This window comes from Hyaloscypha bicolor (assembly GCF_002865645.1).
Source record: "Hyaloscypha bicolor E unplaced genomic scaffold K444scaffold_183, whole genome shotgun sequence".
NCBI classification, from domain to species: Eukaryota; Fungi; Ascomycota; class Leotiomycetes; order Helotiales; family Hyaloscyphaceae; genus Hyaloscypha; species Hyaloscypha bicolor.
This window is the reverse complement of record NW_020194685.1, coordinates 3,074,883-3,091,320: the sequence shown is the minus strand read 5'-3', so window position 1 is coordinate 3,091,320 and position 16,438 is coordinate 3,074,883. Positions and strand designations below refer to the sequence as shown.

Here is a 16,438-nt window from a genome sequence, read left to right as displayed (position 1 = left end):
GCTAGCCCATAAAATCCCTTCAAACCTCAATACCAAGGTCAATAGCTCAAAGATAGGCTTTAACTTGCTCCTCGCTCCACTCCCAGAACTCGGTTGCGATGCCCGTGCCACCTTCCTTCTCTGACTTGCCTGCAGCTTCAAGGTCCTTTCGGATAGGAGCTATGCGTCCCCATGGTATGATCCAAGCTCCATTATGATCGGGCGTAACGTCCGGCGACAAACCCGCGAACAACTCTGTGTATGCACCATGGATGGGAGTATGTAACATGGTGTTGATCATCGTCATCTGCCAACCAGGTACATTGCGTTGGAGGGGAGTCTTGAGGTTCCCGGGGTTGAGAGACTGTCGCTGTCAGCACTAGTCGTAGATTGTGGGCCGGAGAGGGACCACATACCACAGAGATCAACCCATCCCCAGCATACCTCTTCGCAAACTCCTTCGAATGAAAAACATTGCCCGCCTTGCTAATACCATACTTGTGCCAAGCAGACTTGTCGACCTTGTAATTGAGATTATTCATATCGACTCCATTCTTCGGGCTGATGCCCTCGGCGGCACTACTGCTCGTCCAAACCACCCTGACCGTTCCCGGGGGCTCCGACTTCGCAGTCTTGATCAGAATTGGCGTCAATAGCTTCGTGAAGAGGAAGGGCGCGACGTTGTTCGTCCCCAATTGCAGTTCATAACCCTGCTTCGTCTTGCTACCTTGTGGGGGCACCATCACGCCGGCATTGTTCCACAGCACGTTGAGCTTGTCTTCCTTGCTTAGGAACTCGTTGGCAGAGGCTTTGATGGTGGTCAGGTCATCGAGGTCGAGGTGGAGGTAGACTGCTTGGCCTTTCGAGTTCGGGAAAGCGGTCTTTACGGATTCGATGGTGGCGGCCGTCTTCTCTGCTGAGCGGGCTGCGAAGTAGACTTTTGCGTTGTGGGAGTAGAGTATCTGCGCCAGCTCTTTGCCAACACCGGAGGAGGAGCCCGTGACGATGAATACCTGTTGGTAGCTATTAGAGGATAAGTTGGAGCAAAGCTGGGAGAAGTGGAGATGTACCTTGCCGGTTTGGTCGGGGAGATTCTTCTCGGTGAACTTGGCTTCGGGAGGGAATACTTGGCTGATTGTATTGCCCATTGTTCCGGTTTGGTGACCGATGTAGAACGCGAACAATGATCAAGGGGGAAATAAGGTCTGGAGGGAATTGGGTAGAATCATATCTAGGAGACTTGCTCCAGACCTCCGCGGCCTGTTCAAGGCGATGTGAACGTCCGCGCGGAGCATCGGCGATAAAGAGGGCATTTGTGCAAGGAATCAGTCAATGACAACACCACCTCGGCGGAGGTGGAGACGGAGCGATTTATAACCGCGGGAAATGTCACCGACTAGACACGGGGTTGATGGCGCATGTGGCGTGGTGGTGGGAATACTCGAAGTCCCCTCGATGTTCCTGGCACGGTACAGTACATTGCAGATGTAGCGTGATATGTGCGGATATGTGCAGATATGTGCAGATATACCTCGGATGTATTGCATTCCGTCGCGGTTTTGTTGCACGCCTTCAAATAAGCATAAAGTTTAAGCTTTTGCAATTTGGGGGCCGCCTGACAGCGCAACGCAGCGCAGCGCACATGGCATGAACGCGTTCAGCGGGGGAAGTGCAAGTGCAACGTTCCGTCCGTCGTTCCTTGCAGGCTGATCGTGGCGGTGGCGGTGGCGGAGGCGGAGGCCGCTGTGCATCGCAAAAGCGGCACCGGACACCATTGTCCGCGCTCAGTTTGGACGTTGGGGCGGAGGGGGATATTGGATATTCCAAAACCTCGTAGACAATCCGAGCGAATGGGCTTGAAATAGACCATAGACCGAGGGAGCTTTCTTAACCGGAAGTGTCTGTACCGTCCCAAGTTAACTTAACTGAACTCGGGACATTCAAAATCCAGTGCCGCTTTTTTGGCCAGACTTTGCTCGCGGAGGCGATGATTGGCGAGCGCGGGGACAGCCACAGCCTAAACTTAGAGTGCTGACGCGTGGAAACCTACCTCGAACACGCGACGTCCTTGGAGGTACCACCAGCCTGGCTCGTGGATTGTACTGTACTACACTCACGCGGGACATCAGCACTACAGCTCGACGATGACCTCCTAGGACGCCAACACTGCGGGCGAAACAGTTCAAGATGGACGCACCCGAGGACGAGCAGGATGTGAAGCTGCAGAGAAAGGCGGCGGACCTCATCGCAGATCTTTCGAAGTCATTGGGACCGTTCCTGTGGAAAGCAACCAAGTCGGGCAGATCAGCCACCAGGCGACGAGTGCGCATACGGGATACCGACAGGCTGGTCAACTTGGTTTGAATCCCCCCCTCATGTGGCACATCTGCTAACAATCGGTATCAGCTCGAGCCGTTCCAAGAAGATCCTCAACTTCTCGACCCCCACCTCGACAAATTCGTCCCTGCCCTCGCGGACGCCCTCCTCGCATACCTCCGATCCCCACCCTCGAAACTCCCAGAGACAAATACCCAGCTGCTGATACCACTCTCGAGAGCAATATGCAGGCTTCTGTACACATTCTGCAAGGTCAGAGGAGAGAAGGTAATTGTCAGATTCTTCAGCACCGAGACAAGGCATCTCGAACTACTGCTATCTGCAATCGAGAAAGGCAGTGAGCAGGAGCATGGACAGTCTGCCAACCTGGAGACTGCGGATTCGTGGGAATGGAAAGAGAGATATATTGTCCTTCTATGGCTCTCCCAGTTGCTGCTGGCTCCGTTTGACCTGGCGTCCATTTCATCGGAAGACACCGATGATATTGTTGAACCGATGATTCCTGGACTGCCATGGCCTCGAAATACCCCTGGACTTACAATCCGCGTCATTGCAATGGCTCTTCGGTATCTCTCGTCGTCGGGTAAGGAGAGAGATGCTGCCAAGATCCTTCTTGTCCGCGTTGCCATGCGAAAAGACATGCAAGAACTCGGCATCTTGAAAGCGTTGGTGCAATGGGCTTTTTGCTCTCTCATTTCTTCACAATCAGGCCATTCAACCTATTACTACATTGGCATTCTTTCATTCCTTGCAGGCATTCTTGTTTCGTCTCAGAGTACAACAGACATGAATCCTTATCTGGAGAAGATTTCCAGATGCATTCAAAATATATCTTCCGGCGAAGAGCCTGTCTTCAAAACTATTAGATCGTCGGCGGTCGCGCGAAAGACGATGCTCAAGGTGCTCCGTACCATTACTGTTCTTATCATTGAAAACCCTGATAGCATTCCGGATCCCGACCTGGCCATCGAAGCTACAATTGATCACCTGTTGGATTCTCTTGCAGACCCATCGACTCCTGTTCGACTTGCGGCCAGCAAGGCTTTGAGTGTCATTACGTTGAAGTTACCTGAAGAAATGGCCGTTCAGGTTGCAACCGCCGTTCTTGAAAGTCTCCAGAAAAACACTTTGTACGTGCAAAAAGGTGGCCACAAGAGGAAGACACGGGACTTGTCTCGTGTGAATCCGCTGGAATGGCATGGCCTCATGCTCACCATGGCACATCTCCTGTATCGTCGCTCTATACCCCCAGGCGAGTTACCTCCTATTCTCGATGCTCTTCGCCTGGGCTTGGTTTTTGAACAGCGGTCTACCTCCGGATCTTCAATTGGCACTAATGTTCGTGATGCGTCGTGCTTCGGCATCTGGGCAATGGCCCGCAGATACACAACAGTTGACTTACAGAGGCTCAAGCTCAAAGATGATGTCTTTATCCGTGGTGGTCCAATCAATGAGTCCTCGGCATTGCAGATACTGGCAACTGAATTGGTCGTCTCCGCATCACTTGATCCAGCAGGGAACATCCGGCGAGGATCATCTGCTGCACTCCAGGAGCTTATCGGACGCCATCCGAATATCATAGTAGAAGGCATCAAAATTGTCCAAGTCGTTGACTACCATGCTGTGGCTCTTCGGTCAAGGGCTGTACTGGAAGTTGCATTGCAAGCTGGCGAACTGTCGGGTCATTACTACCATGGTCTCCTCAATGCATTGCTCGGCTGGCGTGGAATCCGAGATGGGGATGCGACTGCACGACGTGTGGCTGCCGACGCTATTGGGAAACTTGTCTTGACTAAACAAATGACGAGTATTACGAAGCCGGGCGACACCTGGAAAGTGGTGAATGATGCAATGGACATCGTCGGAGAGCGTCTGAAAGCTCTTGCAGCTCGGGAGGTCGAGGAACGACATGGTCTGATACTCGCCTTGGCGGCTATCATTGAGAATTTCAATTACGAATGCACTACGGAACGCATCGCATCTTTAATTGATTCTGGCCTAGAATACCCCAGGCTTTTTCAACTGGTTGTTCCTGCTGGTGCAGAACTCGAAGTGCATACGAGCCCAAATTTCGGAAGATGCGACCTTGCCCACATTGTCTCCATCGCTCTGACTCAGGTACGCTCGGCCTTGGTAGAGGTCAACATGTATTGGAGCAGTTTTAGAAAACTCGATTTGATGGCAGAGTCGTGCAGCCGGATCATCATAGCTGTTTGTCCAATTTTGCGCGCTGATTGCGTCTTTCGGCAATACGAATCACTAGCAGTCGTCGGAACACACTCTGGGAATCGCCTTTCATTATCTCGCTGTGAACCCTCAAAAGCTGACCTCACTCTCCTCGAATACCTTCACAACACTTCCTTTTTAACGGAAATTGATCATTCGGAAATGGGCCTCGCCGTCAAATTCATCCAGATGGCTCATATGAAGGATTTCCTTCCCGATCCGCAGACGATGAAGCTCATACGTCCATTGCTCTACAATATACTCGACCTCAACGACATTGGCGCAGTAGAGGTAAGTCCCAACTTCTCGTGTTAATTCATCTTTGTCGCAATGTCCAACCGCGCGTGGAACATTCAAGTCTCGAAAATCCTCGAAAGACGAACGCTGACCCCAACACCTTGGAAATAGGTGGCATCAGTCGCTGCTGCGGATCTAGTACTGCTGATCGATAATCATGATCATCAACGCTCGGATACTTTATGGGAATTCAATCGTCGTGCAGCAACGACAGTCAAAGGTGGTCGCACGAATCAGGGAAAATCATACATTCATGCTCTCTTCAAAATATTTCCGTTGGCAGGCATATCATCCCTAGAGCAATACGACGATGGCGACACCTACGCTCACCCACGAACGGCTGACCTCATATCGACCTTTTGGCATCGATGGACCGAATTTCAAGAGGTCGAGATTCAAGCCACGATCCTCAGCTGCTTGGCAAGCAGCAGCGCCCTCCACACACATACTGCTGATTTCGTTAACATGATCGGCGAGGGTCTAGATAATTATACGACGAATGCGCGTGGCGACATTGGATCCTTGGTCCGCATCGAAGCTACTAAAGCTGCGCGTGCTATCTGGGGAACCCCTACCTTGGATGAGATTAAGTTGGACGCGTTCAAGAAGCTGTTTGGCAAAGTTCTCCGAGCAGCATCGGAGAAGCTTGATCGTGTCCGCGTTGAAGGACAGAAAGCCGTTGCGTGTGCGCTAAAAAGGCGCACTGACATTGTACAAAACACAAACTCAAAATTCGAGTCCTTCTCCACCTCATCTAAGGAGTATTTCTTGTTCCTTTTAGAGCTGCAGACAAGCGACTGGCTAGCTCATGGATCATTGTTCCGGGACGACGCAGTCGAATGGGCGAGGGAGTTCATGGAAGGATATATCACTTCAGCCGACACAGGATCCGAAGATCTGATACGGGCAAGCCGTGCCGCACTTGCCGAGTTCTGTGAAATGGGACACACAGCCATTGTATACGACTCCCTTAGTCGGATATTGGAGACACGGCCCAACGAAGACAGAGTCGCCATTCCGTGTCTCGAAGCCTTGAGCTTCCTCTTCGATTGGGGGTACCTGCAGAAGATGAACCGCAGCTTCGACGACCTGAACCGACTGGTCAAGAATGCGATGCAGCGCAAGGGCAAGATTGGCATCCGCCGATTGGAAGCTTGTATTAAGGTCTTTGCTGGCCTGAATGACCCAGATGCGCTGGAACAATTGGCCCGTCTTGCACTCCACAGGTTCCCTACAATCAGAAATGCTGCTATCGATGAGTAAGTGCCCAATGTCCAACAAGTCCTGGAATGTTCTACTCCCAAAGAAGTATACTGACCCCTTAATAATAGGTGCTTCGTTCTCAAAGGTGTGGGAAAGGGTGTGAATTGGGCAAAGGCGGGCAAGGCGGATGAGCTTGCGCTCCGAGGGGCGATGGGACTGAAGATATAGATAGCTTGTACGAGGAGCCACTAGAACATTGCTGAATAGAAAACTAGACTGACTCTCCCTTGACACTGACACATTTGAAGCGCTTGACTTTGAACCAGCACCCGGAGAACTCTGGGGTTCCTAGAGTCATAGGAAGGTTGCCCCAGCCCGGAGTCCTCCTTGGGATAGTGCTCCTGGCTCATAAGACGTCCTAGACTCCTGCGATGGCTCGCAACAAATATTTGATTTACTTATTCACGTGGCTATGCACTTATACTTGGTGACTTGGGTAAATAAACCCATGCCCTGTCTGGATCCACAGACGCCGCAAGACGGGGTACTAACGAATAAGACAGCTGGAATTCAAGGTTTTGTGGAGGCGAACGTGCTAGAAACACACTTCAGGGTAGGGGTTTTTTTTAACCTACACACGAGTAGCCCAGTTGCTTTCACGAACCACCAGTGGTAACCGGGTGGAAGGTACGATCGGGTAGCGTGTGGATTCTGGTGTGTGTGCTGCCAACCCTTTCTGGTGTTTTGCTTTTTCTGATTATGTCGGATAGCGTTGATTGATCGAAGGCTGCAGGCGTTCAGCTGCAGGCAGCTAATCGGACGGCAGCAGTAAAGCCCCCAGGGCGTTTTTTCCCTGCTTAAGTCGATGACCAAGATTGGATCAGGCTAGTGTCATTATTCGGAGCCCCAAAGTTCTCTTTCGTAGGTTGCCTTGTGGTTTGCCTTTGGCTGGACTGCTGCCTGAGTGTATACGCAAAATCTCGAGCTGCTGTCGGCAACGGAGATATTCACCTTGCACTTCTGGTGAAAAGCACGAGATGAGCTCACCTAGCGGCTCCCCAAACCCTCAGCGGCCACGCTCAGGGCAGGGCATTACGAGATTCTTCAGGAAATCAAGTGAGGGGACCGGAAACTCCCCGGTATCCGCCCGACGGCTGTCATTTCCGCCGCCTGTCTCGCCGACACCGAATGTACGCAACCCAATACGAAGCCGGGAATTGTATCGTGCTCACACATATTCTTAGAATCAGACTTCTCTTGCCACATTTCCGATCACGACACAACTAGCCACAACGGGCCAGCGTGAGAAGGCTGGCCTCTGGGAATGGCCAGCGGAAGACAAAAATGAACCTGACACGGTTTAGTGAGTTTCTATCGTATCTTCGTTGGTTTGAGGTGTCTCGCAGACTGACGCGTTTACTTCAGCATCATTGCAGTCCATGGCCTCCAAGGTGATTGGGAAAAGACCTGGGAGGCCGATGGTAAGGTCTGGCTTAGAGATTTCCTCGGAAAGAAAATAGACAGAATCCATGTATTGTCTTTTGGATACAACTCAATCATCGCCAGTTCAGGCTGGGAACACGAGCTGGAACACTTTTCGGCCCAGTTGCTTCAAGAGGTCAAGAATCACGTGGATACCGAACAGGTAAAATCAATTATACTAAAGCGTTATACCAGCTGACACTGTCTAGAAACGCTCTCGTCCTATCATTTTCTTGGGGCACAGTCTTGGAGGCTTAATCATCAAAAAGGTATGTCTCTAGAAAGACCTCGGAGTTATGCGATTTTATCTGATTCTTTTCAGGCTTTGATCTTGGCTCACAACAAACGGATCGTATACTCGGATATTTTGGACCGTACAGCGGGTCTGATATTCATGGGCGCGCCACATCGCGGATCAGACAAGGCCAAGTGGGCATCCATGCTAAAAGAACTATTCAATACGGTAGGGGTAGGATCGAGCACACAGCTGCTTGCCGACCTTAAGAGACAGTCGAGGACTTTGGTGCAAATTAACTCCGACTTTGTTGAGCGTGGCGCTAAAATTCTCCGAATTTTGAGTTTCTACGAAATGTACACGACTGACGGCCTCATGTCTCGTGTTTGTATTCCTTTGTCGCTTATTTGATCAACCTGCAAATCTCTGACGCTTTATAGGTGGTTGACGAGGATACTGCAACGTTAGGCTTGCCTAATGAGATACAAATTGGTCTAAACGCAGATCACAGGGCAATGTGTAGATTTTCTGATGAGAATAGCCAGGCGTTTAGTGCTGTGTGGCGACCAATCCGGGATATGGTGAATTTCATCAGAAAAGACTCATTGGCAGACAGTAAGTAAGACATCTTCGAGATGGTGCTGCAGATTTGATCTAGGGCTGAACAACTTTGATTTTAGTGAAGAGAAAACAGAGAGATATACTAGATACCCTTCGAGGAAAGAACGCCTTCGATTTCGACGGCCCGTCAAGCGATTTCACACAACCCACCAAAGGCACGTGCCAATGGATCTGTTCAACTCCAAATTACATCGAGTGGAACGGTACTGCGCAAAGAGCAAGCCTGTTATGGGTAACTGGTAGCCCGGGGTCTGGGAAAACTTTCCTATCCAATTTCATCGCTGAAACTCTCAACAAAGACCATGCCATTGTGTGCAAATATTCTTTCACGGGAGATAAATCAACGCCATTCGATTTTCTGAGGTCTATGGTTTCCCAGGCATTGGCTGGGAATAATTTCGAGTTGTGCCACTACGCGATTGAAAACTGGGACGCGACTAATGGGACCATTTCATGGGATTCATTATGGTCTTTCTGGACCAAGATTTGCGAGGGCTTGAAAGTTGGCCAGATATTCTGGGTGATCGATGCATTAGACGAACTGAACGACCTTCTGAAGCGGGGCGAGCTGCTCAGACGCCTTATTTCGATCCTTCCAAAATTGAACCGCCTGACAGATAGTCACTTGTGTTTTCGAATTCTTCTCACAAGTCGACCCGAGATTTGGCGGGAACTACCGCCCTCCACAGAACAAGAAACGCACTTTTTGAGCAGAATAATTCTGGAAAATGAACCAGCCATCGAGGATGATATCAGGTCTTTCATTCGCAATGAAGTGCAAATGCTGGCAGGAGAAAGCATGATACAGAAGAAGGACATTGAAAAGTTGCAAGCTCTATTGTGCAAGGGAGCCGATCGAACTTTCATTTGGCCCCAACTCACTCTTCAGGCCATTAGGAATGACCCAGAACCGTATAGCGGGTCTACTTGGGACCTAGTACTCCAGTCAATACCTTCAGACCTTGAAGGACTCTATGAGAAATTGTTGTCTCAGCTTTCGATGAGCAATAATTCACCTAACGCAATTCTTTTCAACTCACTCCCGCCCAGAACAAAAAAGTTACTCCAGTTCGTTCTTGCCGCCCAGGGCCGCTTTACAGTGTCGGAACTGAACATGTTGTTGGCACTGGAAAGCAAGCCAGACACAATATCTCTTGCAGAAAAAGAGGCGGATGATATTGGCCGTAATGTCGAACAAAGAGTATATGGCTCATTTTTACGACCAGTGACAGACACAGAAGGAGTTTCGCATGTTCGCCTGTTCCACGATACCGCCCGTAAACATCTGCTTCTTCCATCTTCAAGGTCAAAATACGCTATGGAGCTACCAGAGTGTCACTTGGAGCTGGCGAAAGGATGCATATCCTACCTCTGGCTTGATAGTTTAGGTGAAGTTCTGAGTCAAACTGCGGCTGAAAACGGTGACCTGCAACTAAGCAAACGTCCTCTCCTTCGTTACGCGAGCCTTAATTGGTCCCATCACGTCCGAGAATCAGAGGATTTAATGGACAAAGAGCTTTTTGACAGAGTTCTTGGGATGTATAAGATACCGTCACAGAGGTATCGAAATTGGACTTGCGCTTACTGGAGGTTTTCGTCGCGCGTCGCCAGTGGGAGCACTACTACGCCTTTGCAAATGTGCGCCTACAATGGGCATTCCCGTGCACTGAGACAGCTCTTGGAAAACATTGGGCCGCTAAAACGACAGGGTGAGATTGACCAAAAAGATACCGCTGGCAATACAGCTCTTCACTACAGGGTTGATTCCGGAAGTTCGAAGACGATTGATGTGCTACTTGAATTTAGAGCAGATTCCACTTTACGGAATAATTCTGGACTCGCAGCTCTACACAAAGCTGTAATTGCAAATGAAGAACCCGCTGTCTTGGCATTGTTAGGCAGAGGTGCCAACGTTGATATCAGAACGGACGGCGAGAAACCTGGCCGAACGGTGCTTCATCTTGCTGCCGAGAGTGGATTGCAGGCCATGGTTGAGCTGCTCGTTGATCATGGAGCAAATATCGAAATACTTGACTCGACTTGGTCAACGGCTGCTAAAATAGCTTTCGACAAAGGCCATGGAGCAATCTTCCATTCTCTTGACTCGAAACAGCTCGACTCTGGCATCACAGACTTGGACCGGGCTATCATAGATGGCGATGAAAGCCTTGTCCGCACCTTAGTAGAAGGTGGTGCTTCTTTGAGCTCAAAGGACAACAGAGGCTCAACGCCTCTGCATCGCGCGGCAAGAGGGGGAATTGCGGCTATCATGGGATTCCTTCTAGAAGCCACAAGTATAACAGAAATCCAAGACGAACAAACTCGGATTTCTAGAGGATGACAACGGACAGCTTCCGGTCCATATCGCCGCCAAAAACGGACATCTAGCCGCTGTCAAAGCTCTCTTGAACCAGGACAAGACCACTCTTCGTAAAGAAGATCGGAAAGGATGTACACCGCTGTCCTTGGCTGCTTGTGGAAACTCAAAAAGTCACGCGGAGACTGTCAGATTCCTCATACAGATTGGAGCTAGAGTGTCTCACAAACAGTTGAATGGTTCAACACCACTTCACCAGGCAGCCCAGTGCGGCAACGAATTAGCCATCAGGTACATCTTGGGTGAGGATGGTGTTATACCAGGCGGTAAAAAAATAGATATCGATGAAAGGGATTCAAATAGAGCGACACCGCTCTCGGTCGCGGCTACTAAAGGCCACGAAAGCGTCGTTTTACTTTTGCTCAAACATGGGGCCTATGATCTAGGCAAAGGAGGGACTGACAGATATCTTCTCTCATGGGTAGCTGGTCATGGAATGACAGAAGCCCTCAAGTCACTGCTAGAAATGCCTGAAATCATTGTCGACTCCCTGGATGGATCATATCGCACACCACTGTCATGGGCTGCTGGAAACGGTCATTCCGACGTAGTTACACAACTACTTGACCCAAAGAGGCGAAATGGTCTCGTGGCAAATGTCAACTCTGGAGATTTTGATAACCGGACCCCTCTCTCGTGGGCAGCAGCCTCTGAGCATGAGGTTGTGGTCAAAGCGCTACTAAGTTATGGAGCGGATCCTACGATCAAGGGTCTAACTCTGGGGTCACCAATTACTTGGGCTGTCACTGAAGGACACAGCAAAGTTTTCTCAGCTTTAATACAAAGCGGGAAAATCGAGGATGAGGAAATGTTTGATAACAGCGGGAACCCACTACTTGCTCTAGCCGCTGAGAATGGCAGAACCGAGATCATGACGCTTTTGCTAGACCATAACAGCCCAGCGATAAATAATCCAAACGCGCCCAAGAAAACGGATGGCAAAACACCTTTGATACTCGCTGCGACGAACGGCCATGAAGAGATTGTCAATATTCTCCTTAGCCGGGGAGCTGATGTCCATATTACCACGCCAGCTACGAATTATACAGCTCTGCTGATCGCTATCGAATTCGGTCACTGGTATATTGTTGAAATTCTCATCAAGCATGACTATACTGTTCTACAAGCAAAGACAATTGATGACAAAATCCCGATACACTTAGCTGTGCAAACAGGACACTATGAGATTGTGAAGTTCTTGCTGAATTCGGGCTTTGATTCAAATGCAAGCTCTTCAAGAAGTGGGAATTCTTTGCTACACGCCGCCGCTAGACAGGGTCACTTCCTTGTGTTAAACCAAATTTTAGAGCATGCTGGGCACTACCTTACAGGGAAAAATCTGGATCACCAAACGCCGTTGATTCTTGCTGCCATTGGTGGACACGAACTGGTTACGACTATGCTACTAGATTACGCCCGGAAAAAAGCGATCCCGAATAAAGATCTTGTTGCGGAAGACCCTGGCACAGTGTCCATTCTTACTGCTGCCGTTATGGGAGGAAATGCAGCAGTAGTCAGGACTATTCTCCAGCGGTTTCCGGATCATGACAACATGCTGAAGTCAAAAGACCGCCATGGATGGACACCCATGACTCGCGCGGCTGAATCGTGCAACGGTGAAATACTCCGCCAACTCCTGCGCCCAGAAAATGTAAACGAAAGAGATATGAATAGAGATATGGGGCCTTTGCTGTGGGCATCGCGAAATGGTGACGAGGAAACAGTCCGTCTACTTTTGACGAAACCAGAACTGAAGACCAACCTGAATCGATACGCAAAAGACTGCCAGGGAGCCAATTCTTTGTGGTACGCTACTTGGTCTAAACATTGTCATATTGTGAAGCTTTTATTAGCAGATCAATCACATCACGCTGCTTCAAGGGAGCAGTGGCTCAATGCTGCCGACCGAATCTACATGATGTCACCATTGCATTTAGCCGTTCATTTTAGGCTTGCAGAGATTGTTAAGCTTCTGCTTGAAGAGCAGGATATTGAACTAAACGCTGTAAGCGGCGATGGCAGCTCAATATTTCTATCAGCAGTCATCACCGGCGATGAGTACTTGGTCAGGCTCCTTGGAGAGGTACCAGGTGTAGAAGTCAATCACAAAGATCACCAAGGCCGTTCGGCATTAATGTTGGCATGCAGAGACGGTTATATGAATATTGCCAAGTACCTTCTTAGGGAATGCGAATCATTTTCGATATTCATTGACGCCAGCGATAATAAGGGTCAAAACGCGCTTTCACACGCGATCATGGGGCAAGGGGCTGACGCCGCAATTGTTAAATTACTGCTCGACTCCCACGCTTCCATCGCCCAAACATTCCCACCCCACAACCGAAATCTTTTGATGCTCGCATCAGCTTGTGGGAGTTTGCCAATAGTAAAACTCCTGTGTGAAACCAAAGAGCTTGATATCGAGGCAACTGATAACGAAGGGTTCTCGGCTCTGTCCCTTGCCGCCCAGAGGAACCTGGGCAATATTGTGAGATTACTGCTGGAAAAGAAGGCGAATCCAAACTCTAGAAGTCGGCGTTCGAAACGTACACCTTGGATGGAAGCCGCCATTTCAGGAAGCGCTGCAGCCGTCCGAGAGCTGATGCTTAGCCCCAAAATCGATTTGACATGCTGCAATGATGCCAACAGATCTGGTACCTGGTTTTTAATGTGCGGAGATGATAGGGATTCGGCTGAAACAAGCAAGTATCAACGCTCGTCAATTACTGAAATGGTCTTGGAATTTCACCAAGAGAACTTGTCTATCAATGAAGCTGATTTCTTAGGAATCACGCCCCTTCATCTTTTGGCTTGTTCGGGAGCAGAAAAGCGGTTTAAACTCAGGCGACTCCTTGAGCTTAAAGCGGATCTCCGATACCGATCCTGGGTGACCGGATTCTCTGCGTTTCACAGTGCGGCCTTGAACTCTACTCCATTGATTCTAAACGAGCTGCTAGAGGCTTCTGGGTCAGACGACACCTTCGACTGTAAAGATGTGGATCATGCTACACCACTTTCCTATGCCGCTGGCAACTCGATAAAGGATCACCCTGTCTTGAAATCGGATACTTTCTTGGATTTGAAAACCTCATCTCAAGCCGTTCGGTGCCAAATGGTTCGGATGCTTATTAATCGAGGAGCAGATGTCAACTCTGTTACCTTGGGGGAAGGCCGTACACCACTTATGTTTGCTGCGCACCTAGGCTGGAATGAAGTGGTGGCATTGCTTTTAGAAAGCGGTGCTGGTGGTACAGTCGTTGACACCCGAGATAAAAACTATGCAACGGCACTCTCTCTGGCGGTAATATCTGGCCATTTTGCCACAGTGCAACGACTTTTGGAAGCCAACGCATCCTGTAAGATCAAAGACAAGACCGGAGCTACCATGGTTATCATTGCAGCAAGAAACGGCCACCTGCCACTTTTGCGTCTTTTCCTGAACTCATACAAGTTGAGTCTAAATGATCGAGATACAGATGGTCGCACGGCTCTTTCTTATGCTGCTGAATTTGGCCACAAAGACGTGGTTCATTACCTACTAGAGCAGCTCAGTCTCGCCGAGGTGGACACTCTAGATAGACAAGATCAAACTGCACTCGTATGGGCATGTAAAAAGGGCTACTGCGTCATCATAAGCTTACTCAAAGATCATGGCGCTGATCACAAGCACAAAGATAGGAACGGAAGGACACCATTCTCGCATGCTGCGGAAAAAGGACAGACCACTGTTCTCAGACATCTTCTACTTCTTGAAGAAGAAAATAAAGAAAACTCGCTCAAAATGCTCGAATGGAAAGATGATGCTGGCCGGACGGCATTGTCTTGGGCTGCAGAGGAGGGTAGATTGGAGACTGTCCGGCTGCTACTGAGATGGGGCACGGATCCTTTATCGAGCAACAAGAGAAAGATGACACCAAGGATGTTTGCTTTGGATAAAGGTCATACTCAGGTAGCAAAGCTACTGGCGTCGGACCATACATCTTCAGGACTCATACCAGGCAATGCCATTCCGATTACACGGCAACCATCCTTGCCTGTCAATCTCCCCCCACTAAAGAATTCTGCCATCGAGTCTGAAAACGATTCCTCGGCGTCGATTTCGGCTTTGAATTTAAGTGGCCAAGCAACGGGAGCTTCTGGGGGCGGAATTTCTACTTGATTCCTGCATATCTCTTGGGTTTAATGATTGTTTACCACTCGGTCGAAGGGGAGGGATATTGCCAGTTTCAGAGAAGAGCAGTGGGCGAAACACAAATGATTCGGGCTAGACTTGGAGACAACCAGGTATGTCGCACCGGGATACACAACACATAGCACTGCTACCAAGACGTATACTTCTGGAGGTTCAAAACTAAAACCTCTTACAGAATGCACACGTTCGTCACATCTTACCACGTCGATCTCAGAGTTTTCCTTAACAACGGGGGGCGTAATTTCAGTCGTCTTCGACATCATCGCGGCGCTTCGGCAGGGGACTGGTGAGGAGCACTCGCTTTATTCAAATGCTTTTCTTGCTGCTTCACTAGATAGAGTACAATTTCAGACAAGATGTACACTTTCAATACTTTCATAAAGGCAACTTGTCTTCAAGTCATCAACCAACCTCAGCCTCCCCTCTCTAAATATCTCCCCGCTTGCCGGTAGCTATAGAGACCTCGGTGGACTGCATGACGCTATAAAGCTTGAAGAGAAGGTGCTTGAGGCGTGGAAGAAAACGCTTGTGGAGGAGCACCCCAATACTCTAGTGTCGATGAACAATCTGGTTAGCTTCTATCCTATCCAGCTCTAATTTGACACAGAGGGGGGATCCTCTTAGTCGGTTTGTAGCGTCCACCGATTTCTACTTTAACGCAGTGCAAAATGCGCTCTCTAAAGAGCATAAATTGGGTGCTCCGGAGGAGCTTATATAGGGGTGAAACATGCCCAGGAGCTACAGCGATATTAGTAACAATCGTCTAAATCGCATTTTAAGCGAGGGCCAGGAAGGGCGCGAAAAGGGTCGCGAACACCAAAATCACGAAATTATTTTCTACGATTTCTCAATAATAATAGCCTTAATTGAAACGCTAATAGGCTTAAATTAATGGGGGCATTTGGGGCTTTCCATAGCCTAGAGGGTTCTTTAGCTAGAAGCATATTAATTATATAGTTTAGTAAAAAGCGATTTTACTCCTAATTTTGGTGTAAAATAGTATTAATTCGCCGGCCACGGTCCTAAATCTTATTAAAATAGTCTAAGCTCTTAGAGAGAGTAAGGAGGTATCTAGGGCTTTCTTTATATAAGAGGGCTCTTTAGCTAGAAGCGGATTAGTTATGTGGTTTAGTAAAGGGCGGATTTTACTCTTAATTTTGGTGTAAAATAGTATTAATTCTCTAGCTATAGTCCCAAATCTTATTAGATTAGTAAAAGCTCTTAAAGAGAGCAAGGGGGCACTTATATAAGCTATTTAAGCCTTATAGTACTAAGCCTAGAAGCGTAGTTTAAAAGTTATATAGAGAAGTAGTCAGAGGGGTACAAAAATCAAAAATCGAGGGGCTGGGCTTGGCGAGGCTTGGCGCGCGAGGCTAGAAAATCGCATTTTTGCCCGATCTCAATTAACTTAATAATTATAAGTCCAGAAGAGGACCATAGTAGCTTAAATTAATCGCACCACTGCCCCCATCTATCTTAATTAATATTA

General features: G+C 48.9%; 7 protein-coding genes across 7 annotated transcripts; 6 read left to right on the top strand and 1 right to left on the bottom strand.

Annotated features, from left to right (window-relative positions):
* Nucleotides 1-46: 46 nt before the first annotated feature.
* Nucleotides 47-1,127, bottom strand: K444DRAFT_547529 (NAD(P)-binding protein; the record flags this gene model as incomplete). The annotated part of the gene is made up of 3 exons (XM_024876313.1): nt 47-343; nt 396-992; nt 1,050-1,127. 3 exons carry the CDS (start codon nt 1,125-1,127, stop codon nt 47-49), a joined length of 972 nt encoding a protein of 323 aa, XP_024727717.1.
* Nucleotides 1,128-2,029: 902 nt separating this feature from the next.
* On the top strand, nt 2,030-6,329 carry K444DRAFT_670434 (uncharacterized protein). Its single transcript, XM_024887624.1, has 4 exons — nt 2,030-2,337; nt 2,386-4,833; nt 4,951-6,098; nt 6,171-6,329. The coding sequence occupies exons 1-4, from the start codon at nt 2,167-2,169 to the stop codon at nt 6,268-6,270; spliced, it is 3,867 nt and encodes a 1,288-aa protein (XP_024727716.1). The 5' UTR covers nt 2,030-2,166; the 3' UTR covers nt 6,271-6,329.
* Nucleotides 6,330-6,899: 570 nt separating this feature from the next.
* Nucleotides 6,900-10,957, top strand: K444DRAFT_277090 (ankyrin). The gene is made up of 7 exons (XM_024871528.1): nt 6,900-7,232; nt 7,287-7,405; nt 7,468-7,687; nt 7,734-7,793; nt 7,847-8,143; nt 8,200-8,374; nt 8,440-10,957. Exons 1-7 carry the CDS (start codon nt 7,080-7,082, stop codon nt 10,719-10,721), a joined length of 3,306 nt encoding a protein of 1,101 aa, XP_024727715.1. The 5' UTR covers nt 6,900-7,079; the 3' UTR covers nt 10,722-10,957.
* K444DRAFT_484744 (ankyrin) lies at nt 10,747-11,448 on the top strand (the record flags this gene model as incomplete). Its single annotated transcript, XM_024873081.1, has 2 exons — nt 10,747-10,855; nt 11,063-11,448. Coding segments are annotated over 2 exons (495 nt in total), but the record flags the coding sequence as incomplete, so codon positions are not given.
* A 246-nt stretch (nt 11,449-11,694) lies between these two features.
* On the top strand, nt 11,695-12,066 carry K444DRAFT_511729 (ankyrin; the record flags this gene model as incomplete). Its single annotated transcript, XM_024873475.1, has 1 exon — nt 11,695-12,066. A coding segment is annotated over one exon (372 nt), but the record flags the coding sequence as incomplete, so codon positions are not given.
* Nucleotides 12,067-12,675: 609 nt separating this feature from the next.
* Nucleotides 12,676-12,939, top strand: K444DRAFT_546520 (ankyrin; the record flags this gene model as incomplete). Its single annotated transcript, XM_024876229.1, has 1 exon — nt 12,676-12,939. A coding segment is annotated over one exon (264 nt), but the record flags the coding sequence as incomplete, so codon positions are not given.
* A 1,002-nt stretch (nt 12,940-13,941) lies between these two features.
* K444DRAFT_546627 (ankyrin) lies at nt 13,942-14,916 on the top strand (the record flags this gene model as incomplete). The annotated part of the gene is made up of 1 exon (XM_024876241.1): nt 13,942-14,916. The coding sequence occupies one exon, from the start codon at nt 13,942-13,944 to the stop codon at nt 14,914-14,916; it is 975 nt and encodes a 324-aa protein (XP_024727711.1).
* Nucleotides 14,917-16,438: the final 1,522 nt, after the last annotated feature.

What these genes read in the sequence shown, in the direction of transcription:
- K444DRAFT_670434 (XM_024887624.1), top strand. Translation starts at nt 2,167, where the DNA reads ATGGACGCACCCGAGGACGAGCAGGATGTGAAGCTGCAGAGAAAGGCG. An exon ending in CCGACAGGCTGGTCAACTTG is followed by an intron (nt 2,338 to 2,385) that starts GTTTGAATCCCC and finishes AATCGGTATCAG; the next exon opens with CTCGAGCCGTTCCAAGAAGA. An exon ending in ACGACATTGGCGCAGTAGAG is followed by an intron (nt 4,834 to 4,950) that starts GTAAGTCCCAAC and finishes CCTTGGAAATAG; the next exon opens with GTGGCATCAGTCGCTGCTGC.
- K444DRAFT_277090 (XM_024871528.1), top strand. Translation starts at nt 7,080, where the DNA reads ATGAGCTCACCTAGCGGCTCCCCAAACCCTCAGCGGCCACGCTCAGGG. An exon ending in CTGTCTCGCCGACACCGAAT is followed by an intron (nt 7,233 to 7,286) that starts GTACGCAACCCA and finishes ACATATTCTTAG; the next exon opens with AATCAGACTTCTCTTGCCAC. An exon ending in ATCACGTGGATACCGAACAG is followed by an intron (nt 7,688 to 7,733) that starts GTAAAATCAATT and finishes GACACTGTCTAG; the next exon opens with AAACGCTCTCGTCCTATCAT.